General features: G+C 47.4%; 1 protein-coding gene across 1 annotated transcript in view; it reads left to right on the plus strand.

Moving 5' to 3' along the window:
* FAM20A (FAM20A golgi associated secretory pathway pseudokinase) overlaps positions 1-16,259 on the plus strand; it is a 78,573-nt gene that overhangs the window by 39,719 nt on the left and 22,595 nt on the right. Inside the window, exon 3 of the mRNA XM_068263585.1 lies at positions 13,050-13,100. Within this exon, the coding sequence (XP_068119686.1) occupies positions 13,050-13,100 (51 nt within the window). The remainder of the gene's footprint in view (positions 1-13,049; positions 13,101-16,259) is intronic.

Raw genomic sequence — 16,259 nt, forward strand, 5'->3', positions numbered from 1 at the left:
TCAGAGAACCTTGGGATGTCAGTTTACTGTCAGACCACCTTGGGATGTCAGTTTACTGCCAGAGCACCCTGGGATGTCAGTTTATTGTCAGAGCACCCTGGGATGTCAGTTTATTGTCAGAGCACCCTGTGATGCCAGTTTATTGTCAGAGCACCCTGGGATGTCAGTTTATTGTTGGAGCACCCTGGGATGTCAGTTTATTGTCAGAGAACCCTGGGATGTCAGTTTATTGTCAGAGCACCTTGGGATGTCAGTTTACTGTCAGACCACCTTGGGGTGTCAGTTTACTGCCAGAGCACCCTGGGATGTCAGTTTATTGTCAGAGCACCCTGGGATGTCAGTTTATTGTCAGAGCACCCTGGGATGCCAGTTTATTGTCAGAGCACCCTGGGTGTCAGTTTATTGTCAACGCACCTTGGGATGTCAGTTTATTGTCAGAGCACCCTGGGATGTCAGTTTATTGTCAGAGCACCCTGGGATGCCAGTTTATTGTCAGAGCATCCTGGGTGTCAGTTTATTGTCAACGCACCTTGGGATGTCAGTTTATTGTCAGAGCACCCTGGGATGTCAGTTTATTGTTGGAGCACCCTGGTGTCAGTTTACTACCAGAGCACCCTGGGATGCCAGTTTATTGTCGGAGCACCCTGGGATGCCAGTTTACTGTCAGACCACCTTGGGTGTCAGTTTATTGTCAGAGCACCCTGGGATGTCAGTTTATTGTCAGAGCACCTTGGGATGTCAGTTTATTGTCAGAGCACCCTGGGATGTCAGTTTATTGTCGGAGCACCCTGGGATGCCAGTTTACTGTCAGACCACCTTGGGTGTCAGTTTATTGTCAGAGCACCATGGGTGTCAGTTTATTGTCAGAGCACCTTGGGATGTCAGTTTATTGTCAGAGCACCCTGGGATGTCAGTTTATTGTTGGAGCACCCTGGGATGTCAGTTTATTGTCAGAGAACCCTGGGATGTCAGTTTATTGTCAGAGAACCTTGGGATGTCAGTTTACTGTCAGACCACCTTGGGATGTCAGTTTACTGCCAGAGCACCCTGGGATGTCAGTTTATTGTCAGACCACCCTGGGATGTCAGTTTATTGTCAGAGCACCCTGGGATGTCAGTTTATTGTCAGAGCACCCTGGGATGTCAGTTTATTGTCAGAGTACCCAGAGATGTCAGTTTATTGTCAGAGTACCCAGAGATGTCAGTTTATTGTCAGAGCACCCAGGGATGTCAGTTTACGGTCAGAGCACCCCCCCTGGGATGTCAGTTTATTGTCAGAACACTCTGGGATGTCAGTTTACTGCCAGAGCACCCTGGGATGTCAGTTTATTGTCAGAGCACCCTGGGGTGTCAGTTTACTGCCAGAGCGAACAAGAGATGTCAGTTTATTGTCAGAGCACCTTGGAATGTCAGTTTATTGTCACAGCACCCTGGGATGTCAGTTTACTGCCAGAGCGAACAAGAGATGTCAGTTTATTGTCAGAGCACCCTGGGATGTCAGTTTATTGGCAGAGCACCCTGGGATGTCAATTTATTGTCAGAGCACCTTAGGATGTCAGTTTGCTGTCAGAGCACTCTGGGATGCCAGTTTATTGTCAGAGCACCCTGGGATGTCAGTTTACTCTCAGAGCACCATGGGTGTCAGTTTATTGTCAGAGCACCTTGGGATGTCAGTTTATTGTCAGAGCACCCTGGGATGTCAGTTTATTGTTGGAGCACCCTGGGATGTCAGTTTATTGTCAGAGAACCCTGGGATGTCAGTTTATTGTCAGAGAACCTTGGGATGTCAGTTTACTGTCAGACCACCTTGGGATGTCAGTTTACTGCCAGAGCACCCTGGGATGTCAGTTTATTGTCAGAGCACCCTGGGATGTCAGTTTATTGTCAGAGCACCCTGGGATGCCAGTTTATTGTCAGAGCACCCTGGGATGTCAGTTTATTGTTGGAGCACCCTGGGATGTCAGTTTATTGTCAGAGAACCCTGGGATGTCAGTTTATTGTCAGAGCACCTTGGGATGTCAGTTTACTGTCAGACCACCTTGGGGTGTCAGTTTACTGCCAGAGCACCCTGGGATGTCAGTTTATTGTCAGAGCACCCTGGGATGTCAGTTTATTGTCAGAGCACCCTGGGATGCCAGTTTATTGTCAGAGCACCCTGGGTGTCAGTTTATTGTCAACGCACCTTGGGATGTCAGTTTATTGTCAGAGCACCCTGGGATGTCAGTTTATTGTCAGAGCACCCTGGGATGCCAGTTTATTGTCAGAGCACCCTGGGTGTCAGTTTATTGTCAATGCACCTTGGGATGTCAGTTTATTGTCAGAGCACCCTGGGATGTCAGTTTATTGTTGGAGCACCCTGGTGTCAGTTTACTACCAGAGCACCCTGGGATGCCAGTTTATTGTCGGAGCACCCTGGGATGCCAGTTTACTGTCAGACCACCTTGGGTGTCAGTTTATTGTCAGAGCACCCTGGGATGTCAGTTTATTGTCAGAGCACCTTGGGATGTCAGTTTACTGTCAGAGCACTCTGGGATGCCAGTTTATTGTCAGAGCACCCTGGGGTGCCAGTTTACTCTCAGAGCACCCTGGGTGTCAGTTTATTGTCAGAGCACTCTGGGATGTCAGTTTATTGTTGGAGCACCCTGGGATGTCAGTTTAGTGTCAAAGCACCTTGGGGTATCATTTTACTGTCAGACCACCTTGGGATGTCAGTTTACTGCCAGAGCACCCTGGGATGTCAGTTTATTGTCAGAGCACCTTGGGGTGTCATTTTACTGTCAGACCACCTTGGGAGGTCAGTTTACTGCCAGAGCACCCTGGGATGTCAGTTTATGGTCAGAGCAACATGGTGTCAGTTTACTACCAGAGCACCCTGGGTTGTCAGTTTATTGTCAGAGCACCCTGGTGTCAGTTTACTACCAGAGCACCCTGGGATGTCAGTTTATTGTCAGAGCAACCTGGTGTCAGTTTACTACCAGAGCACCCTGGGATGTCAGTTTATTGTCAGAGCAACCTGGTGTCAGTTTACTACCAGAGCACCCTGGGATGTCAGTTTATTGTCAGAGCACCCTGGTGTCAGTTTACTACCAGAGCACCCTGGGATGTCAGTTTATTGTCAGAGCAACCTGGTGTCAGTTTACTACCAGAGCACCCTGGGATGTCAGTTTATTGTCAGAGCACCCTGGTGTCAGTTTACTACCAGAGCACCCTGGGATGTCAGTTTATTGTCAGAGCAACCTGGTGTCAGTTTACTACCAGAGCACCCTGGGATGTCAGTTTATTGTCAGAGCACCTTGGGATGTCAGTTTACTGCCAGAGCACCCTGGGATGTCAGTTTATTGTCAGAGCACCCTGGTGTCAGTTTACTACCAGAGCACCCTGGGATGTCCTGGTGTCAGTTTACTACCAGAGCACCCTGGGATGTCAGTTTATTGTCAGAGCACCTTGGGATGTCAATTTACTGCCAGAGCACCTTGGAATGTCATTTTACTGCCAGAGCACCCAAAGATGTCAGTTTATTGTTAAGCCCCGTCTACACGGAGCGAGGTTTCCACGATGTGCCTTATCAGTTGATAAGATCCGTCAGGTCGGATCTCGCCACCGCCGATTCCCTGCTCGTTCCCCATGAGGGGACTATGGGAGGGAATCGAGCGGAAGATAAGCGGCGGCGGCGGGGACGAGCGGGGGATCGAATCCGACGCACGCGCGGGCGAGCGGGGACGCTGTGGGGACGCACGGGGATGTGGAAGAGGCGATCCGGCGGCTAATCGAGCCGTCGGATCGCCTCGTGTAGACGAGGCTTTAGAGCTCCCTATAATGACTAGTGTAATTTGATCTCTCAGCTGTGCCAGCACAGAAATTCCTCAGTTTCCACAGACACGGCTAATACTGTATGTAAACACAAGATTTTACCCCTTTGTCTGTTTCCATGAAAGCAGGAAGTAGACACACTGCAGATTTATTGCAGGAGTTTTGTAAGCTGTAACAAAGAAATGTTTTTTTCTGTAAAGGTTATTATGCTGTTGCTTATATTTTAGAGCAGAGAGGAAGTTCTGAGTTCAGGTCCACTTTAAGTGCAATTAAAATATCTAGACCAGAATTATTTACATATTACACAACTACTCATATTTTCTGGAAACATTGTTGTAATTAATAGTACACTTTAGTAGAAAAAATCACTTGGCACACAGCTGGTTAGGTGGGGGATAAAAGTAGCTCCAATGAGCCTGCAAAAAGATTTACCCATGCATTGGCACCTGATGGTTAGCTCACAGGCCAAGCAGAGAGTAGTGCAGCTAGCTTGAAAACAGTGCAGAGCACAAACTTGGACATGAAGCACACAAAAAGTACGCTGTGCACCTTACTCTTGCATGTTTCTTTTATTCCATCCTTCAGCGTAATTAAACTGACATTTCAGAGAAGATTTCACAATCATTTAATGTTGTTTACAAACGTTTTGTATGTAGTCAGCTCAGCAAAAGATGAATAGCCAAGATGAACAAAGGACACAAAGTCCTAAAACACTGAGGGGCCTGCTCAGGGCTACAGGGAAACAAGGCTGTTCCATGCTTAGAGACCCTGAGACATAGAGGACTAAAAGTTTTATACATACCTGCAGCTTCCTCCAGCCCCCTCTGCGCAGATTGCTGTGACGCCAGTGTCTAAATCCTCCGGTAGCAAACCCGTTCTCTGCGGCCAGTTGGGCATACTGCGCATGCACGGCCTGGCCGCGCGCCCGCCCTGCAGCGCTCTCATAGGCGCAGAGTATTTCCAGCTGCGGGAGAGCGCGCTTGGCCGCACCTACTGGCATCGTCTTTTCACGGAGATTGGGGCTGCTACCGGAGCAGCTAGGAAGATTTAAAGAGAACCAGAGACAAAGCACCCTCATGTATTTTACCATATATATATCAATGAGAACAGGACAGTAAACACCTACCCTGCTCTCTGTTTCATTCTTCTCTGCTAAATCTGCCTGTTATCAGCCCTGATAAGAATCCCCGACTGAGCATTCAGTCTGGCTTTTCCTGGGATGATTATAGCTGAGTCAGTCTTCTGTGATGTCTTTTCAAGCCCAAGTCTGCCCCCTTGTGGCTCTGCTTTGCTGCTATTTATCCTTGAAGCAGCAAAGCAGAGCCACAAGGGGGCAGGCTTTGGCTTGAAAAGACATCACAGAAGACTGACTCAGCTATAATCATTCCGGGAAAAGCCAGACTGAATGCTCAGTCGGGGATTCTTATCAGGGCTTATAACAGGCAGACTTAGCAGAGAAGAATGAAACAGAGAGCAGGGTAGGAGTTTACTGTCATGTTCCCATTGATATATATGCTAAAATACATGAGGATGCTTCGTCTCTGGTTCACTTTAAACGCCAGCGTGGGAGCGATCTGCGTGGAGGGGGCTGGAGGAAGCCCCAGGTATGTATAAAACTTTTAGTACCCCTCGTCTCAGGTACACTTTAAAGTACACCAGAACTGAGAGGGAGGCTGCCATATTTATTTCCTATTAAACAATACCAGTTGCCTGGCAGTCCTGTGATCTCTGGTTGCAGTAGTGTCTGAATCACCAGCCTGAAACACGCATGCATCTAATCTTCTCAGACTTCAGTCAATCTGATCAGATTGGTTAGGTGTTTTTTGTCCATTAGTGGTCCCCAATGATCTTTCATATGAAATGGAAACGAACAATCGTTTGGCAAATTTTATCGTAGTGGCCACCTAGAGATTTTGTTTAGCATCTTTTATCTTGCTTTCAGGCTGAACTTATTGGTACAGCCTGGCTAAGTTCGCAGTTGTTTGAAATCTCTTTTGTTGCATGTAAATCGTCTCCCAACAGACAGATAGATAGACAGATAGATATATCTATAAGTCTGAAGGTAACGCGCTGTAGGATACCGTGTGCTGGGCCCCATTGCCTTGTCTTGTTGTTGCGTTACCCTGTGGTAATTATTATTAATATTTTTTATTGTATTTATAAAGCGCCAACATATTGCGCAGCGCTGGACAATAGACGTAACAAGGTTTTTATCTGGTAAAAAAGTGCTGAAGATGCTAACCAGGCAATCCAAAAGTAAAAATCACTCTTATAACAAAGGAAGTTGCAGAGCATGCTGGGATGTCTTTTTTTTCTTTTGCTTCTTTACTCTTCCCTGAGACTTAAAAGGAACCTGGACTGAAAATAAAAAGTCAAAATAACCATACACAGGTTATACTTACCTCCTGTGTAGTCTACTCCTCAATCTCTTTCTCCTCTCCTGCGTCCCATTTGTCAGCTGTGATCAATGGAATTCTCTGTCCTCCATTTTAAAAATGTCCATTACCCCATAACAGCTTCCTGGTCAGCACACTGTTAAACTGCAATATCACCTACTTGAGCCATAGGCAAACATGGACATTGCCTTGCACATTCAGTTGTAACTGACAGCTGCTGATATATAACTGACAGCAACTGTCAGAACTGGAAGGGATCACTAAGAAGAAAATGGTGAGCTTCTGAGAGGAACTGTGTGAGAAATAGCGGGACCGCCGCCGCCGCACTGGGCAGCATGGCGGCGGTCGCCACTTCCCAGCCGGCTGACTCCGTCGTTCATGCGGAGCAGCCGGCACACTCTCCTAGGGCCGCCGCGACTGGCGACACGGCGGCGGGTCCCACATGGCGGCAGGCGGACTCTGGTCCGCAAACGGACGCGGAACTGGGGCCTGGCCTCTCCTCCACGCAGAGGCAAAGGGTCGCACGCACGCGCCAAGAGGCAGGACTTTTACCTCCTACGTAGGAGGATCAGCTGACTCAATAGTCAGCTGACCTCAGGAGGTGTCCTGATTGGTTGGGGCTCTGGGGCGGCGCTGAGTAGCTCTCCAGCTACAAATACAACTTGCTTGTCAGTAGCAAGTTGTCTGCTGTCGTGAATACACTGATGTGTTAGCGCTCAGACCTTAGTGCAGTGCCCTGATGTTGACATCAAGGAAGTCACACCTAAGTTTAGGATTGTATTGTATATTGATCTGTGTTTTTGACTCTGGCTATCCCTGACTACTCTGTTTCTTGCTGATCTTGTGCTTTTGCCTATCTGATTCTTGTTGCCGACCTCTGCCTGATTACCGATTACTCTTCTGTCTTCTGCTCCTGTACTGCTGCCGTCATCTCTGTTGCCGAACCTTTGCCTGTCTGACCTTTCTCCCTTCAATGGAACGTCTCCCACTGGAGGGTTCTCTCTGAGGCTTGCCTCTCCGAGACGCCTGCCCCAAGCAGACGATTACTGCTAGGGGTCGAGATTTTTCACTCAGCCTGGTTAGAGGATCTCACTCACGGGGTTCCCATTCAGAGGTAGCCACACCTCTGAGGAATTACCGTGAGGTGGATATTTCCACACTTCCGTGATATTACTGTCTTTATTGTGTTTCTTTGCTAGGTGTCCAGAGGTTAGCAAAATATCCGTATTATCGGTGATTCTGCAGATCGCCAATAATCGGGTATATATCTGCATTATTGGTGATACTGCAGATCGCCAATAATCAGATTCTCTCTGTGTGCTAACTATTATCATGACAAACTGATCGTGAGATTAGTATGTAATATTCATTTGCAGGTACATCATGTTCCCTTTAACTAATGCAGCCCGATTGGCTGAAGCCTCTTTCCCTCCTGTTTTCCCCTCCCACATCTCTGTTCCTCTCTGATTGGCCAATATTTCTCATGCTGAGACAATGCACTTTCCATTGCAGAGCTGGGTGGGAATGCCTGAAGACTGGGAGGAGGGCGGGCAATGCATACACAATCAGGCAGAGTCGAGTAAGGGCCCGTTCACACTGCACGCGTTTCCAGCCGCGTTTTGGAAACGCGTGCAGGTGGCCAAAACGCACGACATCAGACATTGCATAGAGTGCAATGTCTGATGTTCACACAGCATGCGTTCCGGACCTATGCGGTCCGGGAACGCATGCTGCACGCAGATTTTACAAAAACGCGCGGCTGTCCCATTCACTTTTCAGTGATGGGATCAGCCACGCAACGCATACGAACGCGGACATGCGTGCGTTCGTACGCGTTGCGGTCCGCATGCGTTGCGGTCCGCATTTTGTAGTCTGAACGGGCCCTAAGGGAGGAAACTACATCAGGATTGGCTTCAAGATCACAGTTAAAATGGAGATGTCAGGCCTGTAGGGATAGCTGACACTACCTCTGTTGCCGCCTCAGACCATACTGCGGCCGAGAGGAGCGAGACATCAGCCTACCAGTATGCTCAGAGCGGTCCCCAGTGGGCGCATCACCAGCAGAGGACGGCTGCCGACATTTGGAAGTGCCAGGACGCGACGCGCTCTTGGCAGAGACGGCCGCGCTGCTGGATCCTGGAGGTAAGTCCCTTACAGGAGAATTCTAAGAAGGATTTTCTCTTGTTTTACTTCAGAAAAATCACTAAAATCAAAATGTGGACAGTACAATACATGTGTTATGTAAATAGAGCAAGTATTTATCTACTTAGAAAAATTGCGGGGGGGTTTTCCTGGGATAGTATGGCTGACAGATCCTCTAACTCACAGGTTTACCTTAAACATGAAATATTGTTTCTGATCAGATTTTTTGCCGTCCTCATACTCCCTAGCCCTTTTTTTTACTTTGGGCGTGAAAGAGGTTTGTGGACTCCTTGTAATTATCCTACGTTTTTAAAGCGAACCTGAACCCAGAAGTCCTCTCTGCTCTAAAAGCTACGCAACAGCATTTACCTTTAAAGGGGTTCTTTCGCAAAAAAAGTAGGCAGTTAAAAAATGTGACAGATGACAGGTTTTGGGCCAGTCCATCTTTTTAAGGGGGATTCTCAGGGCTTTCTTTGTTTTCAACAGCATTTCCTGAACAGCAGTTTAACTGCCAAAATAGCAAGATACCAGCCGGCCTCCCTAATCACTTGCACACTATTATGTCAGTTAAATTTTGCAACTGCTGTTCAGGAAATGCTGTTGAAAACAAAGAAAGCCCTGAGAATCCCCCTTAAAAAGATGGACTGGCCCAAAACCTGTCATCTGTCACATTTTTTAACTGCCTACTTTTTTCGCGAAATAACTCCTTTATGGTGGCCATACATGGTACAATTTTTTCATCCAATCTTACCATTTCTGTGTAATATAAGGGAACTGCCTAAATATTCCTTTCAGTATATTCACTTAATTTACCCTTATACTACATAGAAATGGTAAGATTGGATGAAAAAATTGTACCATGTATGGCCACCATTAACCTCCTTGGCGGTAACCCCGTGTGTGACACGGGGTAAGCCGCCGGAGGGTGCCGCTCAGGCCCTGCTGGGCCGATTTACTTAATTTTTTTTTTGCTGGACGCAGCTAGCACTTTGCTAGCTGCGCCAGCACCCCGATCGCCGCCGCCGCGCGCCCGATCGCCGCTATCCGGTGCGGCGCGCGCCCCCCCCCCCCCCAGACCCCGAGCGCTGCCTGGCCAATCAGTGCCAGGCAGCGCCGAGGGGTGGATCGGGTCTCCCAATGACGTCCCGACGTCGCTGACGTCGGTGACGTCATCCCGCCCCGTCGCCATGGCGACGGGGGAAGCCCTCCAGGAAATCCCGTTCTTTGAACGGGATTTCCTGATCGCCTATCGCCGGAGGCGATCGGCGGGGCTGGGGGGATGCCGCTGAGCAGCGGCTATCATGTAGCGAGCCCTCGGCTCGCTACATGATAAAAAAAAAAAATTTTTTTAAAAAACTGCTGCGCTGCCCCCTGGCGGTATTTTTCATACCGCCAAGGGGGTTAAAGAGACTCTGAAGTCTCCTGAAAATGAAATTTTTATTTTAAAAACCTCATTAACATTATAGTCTCTCTTAAAACGCAGCAGAACCGCGGCTGAAAACCCCCTCAATCACCCCAAACTCACGGGGGTACAGGGCAGGCCAAATCCACGACTTTCTTGGATGTGGATTTTGCTGCCGCCTCTATGCGCGTCAATCAGCGCCTATCTCCGCCTCTCCCCTGCCCCTCACAGTGAAGGAAGACTGAAAGGGGCGGGGGAGAGGCGGCGATCCGCGCTGATTGATGCGCATAGAGGAAGTGCTGCGCTGCCTCTATGCGGAAGAAGCCCGCCGTGCACCCCTGTGAGTTTAGGGTGATTGAGGGGGTTTTCAGCTGCGGTTCTGCGGCGTTTTAAGAGGGGCAATAATGGTAATTAGGTTTTTAAAATAAAAACCTCATTTTCAGGAGACTTCAGAGTCTCTTTAAACAAAAAAACATTTTTTTGTTACAGCTGATATAAATTCTACAATCAATCTGCACTGTTGCTACTTCCTGATTCATGGAAGCAGACATATTGTTTACAGCCTGTGCTTATCTGCCTTATCTTCCATGGCAGTCTTGTGACACAGGGGAGAGATCAAATTACACCTTGTGATTAGACACAAATGAGGGGGAATTAAACAGGCTAAACTTTCTAAATACGTAAAGGGTGCATTTCTCTATGTTTTCCTTCTGTCCTGTGCAACAGTTCAGGTCCACTTTAAGAGAAACTCATAAATATGAACTCCCACAATGTTTTGATTTCCTATTGTAAGTTCCAGTAAGTAATGTGATGATCCATGTCATGTGGAGAGACACTTTATGAAAAAGGCACGTGACATGCGTCGCACACCTGTTCAGCTAGTTTTACCTCACATCACAGGATCTGCAGGGTGCAGCAGGTTGTTATAGTGTCACTGCGGCTGCAGGGCATGTGCTGCAGGGTGTAGTGTCACTGCGGCTGCAGGGCATGTGCCTTGCTGCAGGTATGTCATGCTTCTGTTGTCTAGCTGCTGTACTGGTAATTCTTCTTTTAGCAACAGCCTGTAAACATTTGGGAACTGAGGAGACTAATTGCTGTAGTTTTGAAAGTGAAATGTCCCTTTCTTGTCTGATGTAGAATTTCAGCTGGTCAATGGTTTGGGGGTCTCCTTTTTGTATTTTTTATTATTTAATGTGCCACATGTTTTCAGTTTGTGATGAGCCTGGACTCCAGGCAGGTTATTTTAGCACTTGAACTCTTTTACCACAGAGCCATGCTGTAACAGGCTGCCTGTCAAGTGACAGTCAGCCTATTGGGCCAATCAAAGTGCAGGGATAATGTCCTTTAACCAGTTCACCCCCAAGGGTTTTTATCCTAACGGACCAGAGCAATTTTCAGTTGTCAGCGCTCCTCCCTTTTATTCCCTAATAACTTTATTACTACTTATCACAAGAAAATGATCTATACCTCGTTTTTTTCGCCACCAATTAGGCTTTCTGTGGATAGTACATTTTGCTAAGAATTTTTTTATTCTAAATGCATTTTAATGAGAAAAACAGAAAAAAAAAGAAAAAAAATCATTATTTCTCAGTGTTCAGCCTTTATAGTTTTAAAATTAAACATTCTCCTGTGGATAAAACAAACACGTTTTATTTGCCCAGTGGTCCCGATAATTAAACCGTTTAGATTATGTCCCTACCACAATGTATGGCGACAGTATATTATTTTGAAATATAAGTGGTTATTTTTCTGTTTGTTCTGGCCATAATTACAAGCCCCTATGTAATAAATTAAAATTAATTTTCCCCCATAAAATATAGAATAAAAAAAGCTGAGTCCCTAAGGCAACTATTTTTTTTTTTTTTTAAGCTGATTTTTTTTTTTTTACAAGTGTTTTATTTGGGGGGGAGGGTTGGAAGTGTAATTTTATTAATGATGTGTATATACTTGAAAATGTATGTATTTTGTAAGTGTAATATACTTTTTGGCCACAAGATGGCGCTGGTGAACACTCATAGGACGTGTTCACTTTTTTTTTTTTTTTTTTTTACACACTTTATTAAACTGTTACATTTCCTGTTTATGTGAATGGACGTAGCCGCTGTTCGCGGTCACGTCCATTCACTCCAGGCACTGCGATTGGGTAGAGGACTGTTCAGTCCTCTTCCCCAATCGCCCAGCACGGGATCCCGACGGTAATGGCGGCGGTAGCGGCGGACACACGGCGGTAGCAGCGGCGGGAATGCGCGACGTATTAAAACGTCATGTTGCTGTTAATAGCGGTAAGCATGACGTTTTAATACGTTAGGATGGCGGTAAATGGTTAAAGGACTTACGAGGCCAAAATCTGCCCCCAAAACGTAAAAAAAGTTAACTGCCTGCATGACTGTGTAAGGCACGGAGGACGCCGTCCGCGCCCTCCGTGCCGTTCCGCCTGGTCCCCTCTGCTCAATAGCCCCCCGAAAGGCTGCGACCCCACGGTCCGGGTCGGTATCTGCAGCCTGCATAAACATGGCCGCCGGAGCTGGCCACGGCTGCGCAGTCCGCGTAGCGCTGCGGCTACGCAGCTCTAGGCCAACCCTCCGATCCACGCTGCCTGTTACGTGGATCGGGGGGTTGGCCTAGAGCTGCGCAGCCGCAGTAGCGGCTATGCGGACTGCGCAGCCGTGGCCAGCTCCGGCGGCTATCTTTATGCAGGCTGCAGATACCGACCCGGACCGTGGGGTCGCAGCCTTTTGGGGGGCTATTGAGCAGAGGGGACCAGGCTGAACAGCACGGAGGGCGCGGACGGCGTCCTCCGTGCCATCAAAGTCATGCAGGTATTAACTTTTTTTACGTTTTGGGGGCAGATTTTGACCTCGTAAGTCCTTTAAAGTGATTGGACCCGCAGGGGCTCAGGGCAGGACGAGTGGAGCTCTCGTCATTGACAATTAGCAGGCAGAAGTTTGTAGCGCTCGCTATGCTACTCTGATAAGGCACGCTAATTATGATAAGACAGTTAACTCTGATAAGGCACAATAACTCTGATAAGGCATGTTAACTCTGATAAGGCACGCTATTTGTTATAGTGAATCAACCCCTATGTTTGCAGTTATACAGGTGGCACCACGATGTGGAGCTAATTATCTGAGACTAGTTGAGTGGCATAATAGTAGACGTGGCAACAATTAAGGAATAGATGACATGCAGCTGATGCTGAGTGTTTCTGCTGAAGCCAGTCGCTGGCACAGTTGGCAGGGCCAGTAAATAAATGCAGAGTGCCAACCATCTCCTGACTCTCCACTTCTTGTTTTCCTCCAGACCACAGTCCTGATGAGAAAGCACTGAATGGCGAGTGTGACTGCAGCCAGAGTAAGTAATCACAGTCCAGATCCTTCCTCCTAATCGCCTTTTAGACATCCAGGTGACAAAAAACAGCCAATCAGATTAGGGATGAGGCTTGAGGCGGTGGCTGATGACATCCCTTTAGAGGCCTTCACAATTTCTTATGTCACGAGGGATATAGGGAATGTGATACCACTGTTTACAAATCTCTGAGCTGTCCTTTGTGGGTGGAGCATGGAGTGCTGGTCCATCATTCATGTTTAAAGGACACCCGAAGCGAAAATAAACGAATGAAATAAACGATTGTATCTATCTTCCTTCTACTAAAAATGATTTTTTTTTAGTCACTTGACGACCGCAATGTAAACCCCCCCCCCCCCCCCCCCTCAACGACCAGCCTCTTTTTTGTTAAGCTGGGCTGTGCAGGCTTTTCAGCCTCCGGCACAGCCCAGCTATGGAGCCCAGCGATCGGACTCACCTCCTTTATTTGTCCCTAAGGGGACATGCTGCCTGAGGTGTCCGATCGCTGTGGCCGTTTTTGTTATTTTCTCCTAGCCTCTATGAGGCTCTCTCCCTCCGTCCCTCCTCCCTCCCCTTCCCTCCTCCCCTCCCCTTCCCTCCTCCCCTCCGTGTTTTGAATTGGAACAGGACGGCGATCCATCCTGTTCCCCCTCTCATAGGCATCAGCCTATGAGAGGACGGGGCTCCCTGGCCAATCAGAGGCCGGGGATCGCCGATCTCATACAGCGCTGCCGGGGACTGCAAAGCTGTACGGATGTAAACAAAAGGGATTTCTTTTCCCTTTCGTTTACAAACAGCCTACTAGCCGCGATGCAGGCTAATCATGGAACTCCGCTCCGTGAAGTGGCAGAGAACGATCGCGCATGCGTGCGGCCGTTCCCTGGGAAGCTGCAGCCCCAGGACTTGACGCCAATTAGCGTTAGGCGGTCCTGGGGCCGCCGCGGCCACGCCCATCGGCGTTAGGCGGTCCCCAGGTAGTTAAGATATTCCACAGTTTTATTTTATGTTTAAATCTACTTTTTAAGTTTGAACTGTTTTATTGTTTTTTACTCAATGACACATTTATTGAACTATGCCAGAGCTAAAATGTATGAACTGTTGACCCTTTTTATCTCTTTTCTGCTCTCAGAAGCCATTTTCTCCTAGGAAAGTGTTTTATAGATGGAATTTTTTATGAGTGAGGGTCACACTGTAGTCACTTCCTGTCTGAGTCAGGACTGAGTCAGCCACTTATATACCTGATATTTAACTCTTTCAGGCGGAGAAATAAATAAAGGAACACAGCATAGTTATTAGTGTGTTTGCCATTTTACATACACATGTCTATGTCATTTTGTCACACCTCACTTCGGGTCTCCTTTAACAACTTTCCCCAACCTCCTTTCTTTCACTAGTTTTCGGTACTTCCATCCCTTGACCCAAGCTGGTGGCTTAAAGTGCATTTACAATAGTTAAAGTGGTGTTGATTATCTGTAAGCCTAAGGTTGGGGCTTCAGAGAGAAACAAAGCCTCTAATTGGCTGTCACTCCTATTATATAAAGCGGCAATGCTAGTGACATGGACATCCCAGATCTCATAACCAGTTGTCATCTCCAAGGATTTCAGTGGAGTTTGGCTTCAGGTTGTACATACACCCAGAATTTGTGTCATGTTTTGTCAACCAGCCCTGAGGCACATGAGACCAACACTATTCCCCACCTCCAGAGCAGGTAGAGGTAAGTTCCTCCTAATCATGTGGGGGGATGTACTGGGATGAATTATGGTGGAATCTGGAAGCCCTCTTTAATAAAGCAGTTCCCCAGGATAATCAATACAGATGTACATCTATAGTAGAGTCTGCTGAGGAGTTCTGAACTCCCAGCAAATAAACTGCTTACAAGTTGGACTGGTATTTCTGGATTAGCTACATAAAGGAAGAGACTTTCTCTAGCAGATTTTTGCTTTGAGTTCCTCCCTGTCTCTTGATGTAGGTAACTGGTACTTTGTTGTCTAACCTCAAACATTCAGCCTTTCAGATGTGGGAGAAAGGGCCACAAGGCTATCAGGGCAGCTTTCAACTCTACGATATTTGAAGCCACAGTGATTTAACCGTCCAGTTTGTAGCACCATGGCCTGAAGGTTCTAGGGTTTTTAAACCTGGGTTGGACAAACCTTTGCCTGCTGAACTTTCTATCTTGAGGTACCGAGCCTGACTTGCACATGAATACATGTCACATGATTAATGGTTGTGTCCATCTTTGACATTTTTATCCAGTTTTATTTGGATGATGGATCTGCTGTCCACTGTTTGGACCACAGCACCCTTTTGGCAAAAGTGGAGTAAAGCATGGATTTGACTGTGTCACACACTGGGCAGACAGAATCTTCTGTGAAGATGAACACCCTGAACTTGTGCCGTGTGTAATAATGGTGCAGGGCACTTACATAGCTCTTCAGTGCTTTCCTGCCACATTTTGCTATGCTGCACCTCACAGCCAACAGTGACCAGGCCAGAGAGAGAGAGCACAGCTGCTAAGAACTAGAGTCACCACTTTAGCTAATGAATCCTGCCCTCCTTTGAGGGGCCAGAGGTGAAGACTACAGCCGGGGAGGAATAAGACCTGACTAGTGGCAGCAAAAAATGAGCAAAGTGGGAGGGAAACAGGAAAGATAGTTGAGTGAGGCCTAAAAATGAATTGTGAAGGTAGGTAAAGTGTCACTATTATAATTAGGGAAGTCCCACTGGTGCAGTTGGGGGTGGGGCACTTCTTATTAGTATGTGTCCATGGAGATCCCAAGTCCTTTAACCACTTCACATGTAATGGGAGTTTTCACCTCATGGGCCAAAGAAATTCTGACATTTCACCTATGCCCCTATTAACTTTTTCCACTACTTATAACATCTATATGATATATGGGCAGCACGGTGGCGTAGTGGTTAGCTCTCTCGCCTTGCAGCACTGGGTCCCTGGTTCGAATCCCGGCCAGGGCACTATCTGCAAAGAGTTTGTATGTTCTCTCTGTGTCTGCGTTGGTTTCCTCTGGGCACTCCGGTTTCCTCCCACATTCCAAAAACATACGGATAAGTTAATTGGTTCCCCCTAAAAAAAAAAAAATTGCCCTAGACTACAGTACTTACACTACATAATATAGACATATGGTAATGGTAGTGTAAGAAAGCGTGGA

This window comes from Hyperolius riggenbachi, chromosome 12 (genome assembly GCF_040937935.1).
Source record: "Hyperolius riggenbachi isolate aHypRig1 chromosome 12, aHypRig1.pri, whole genome shotgun sequence".
In the NCBI taxonomy this organism is placed as follows: Eukaryota; Metazoa; Chordata; class Amphibia; order Anura; family Hyperoliidae; genus Hyperolius; species Hyperolius riggenbachi.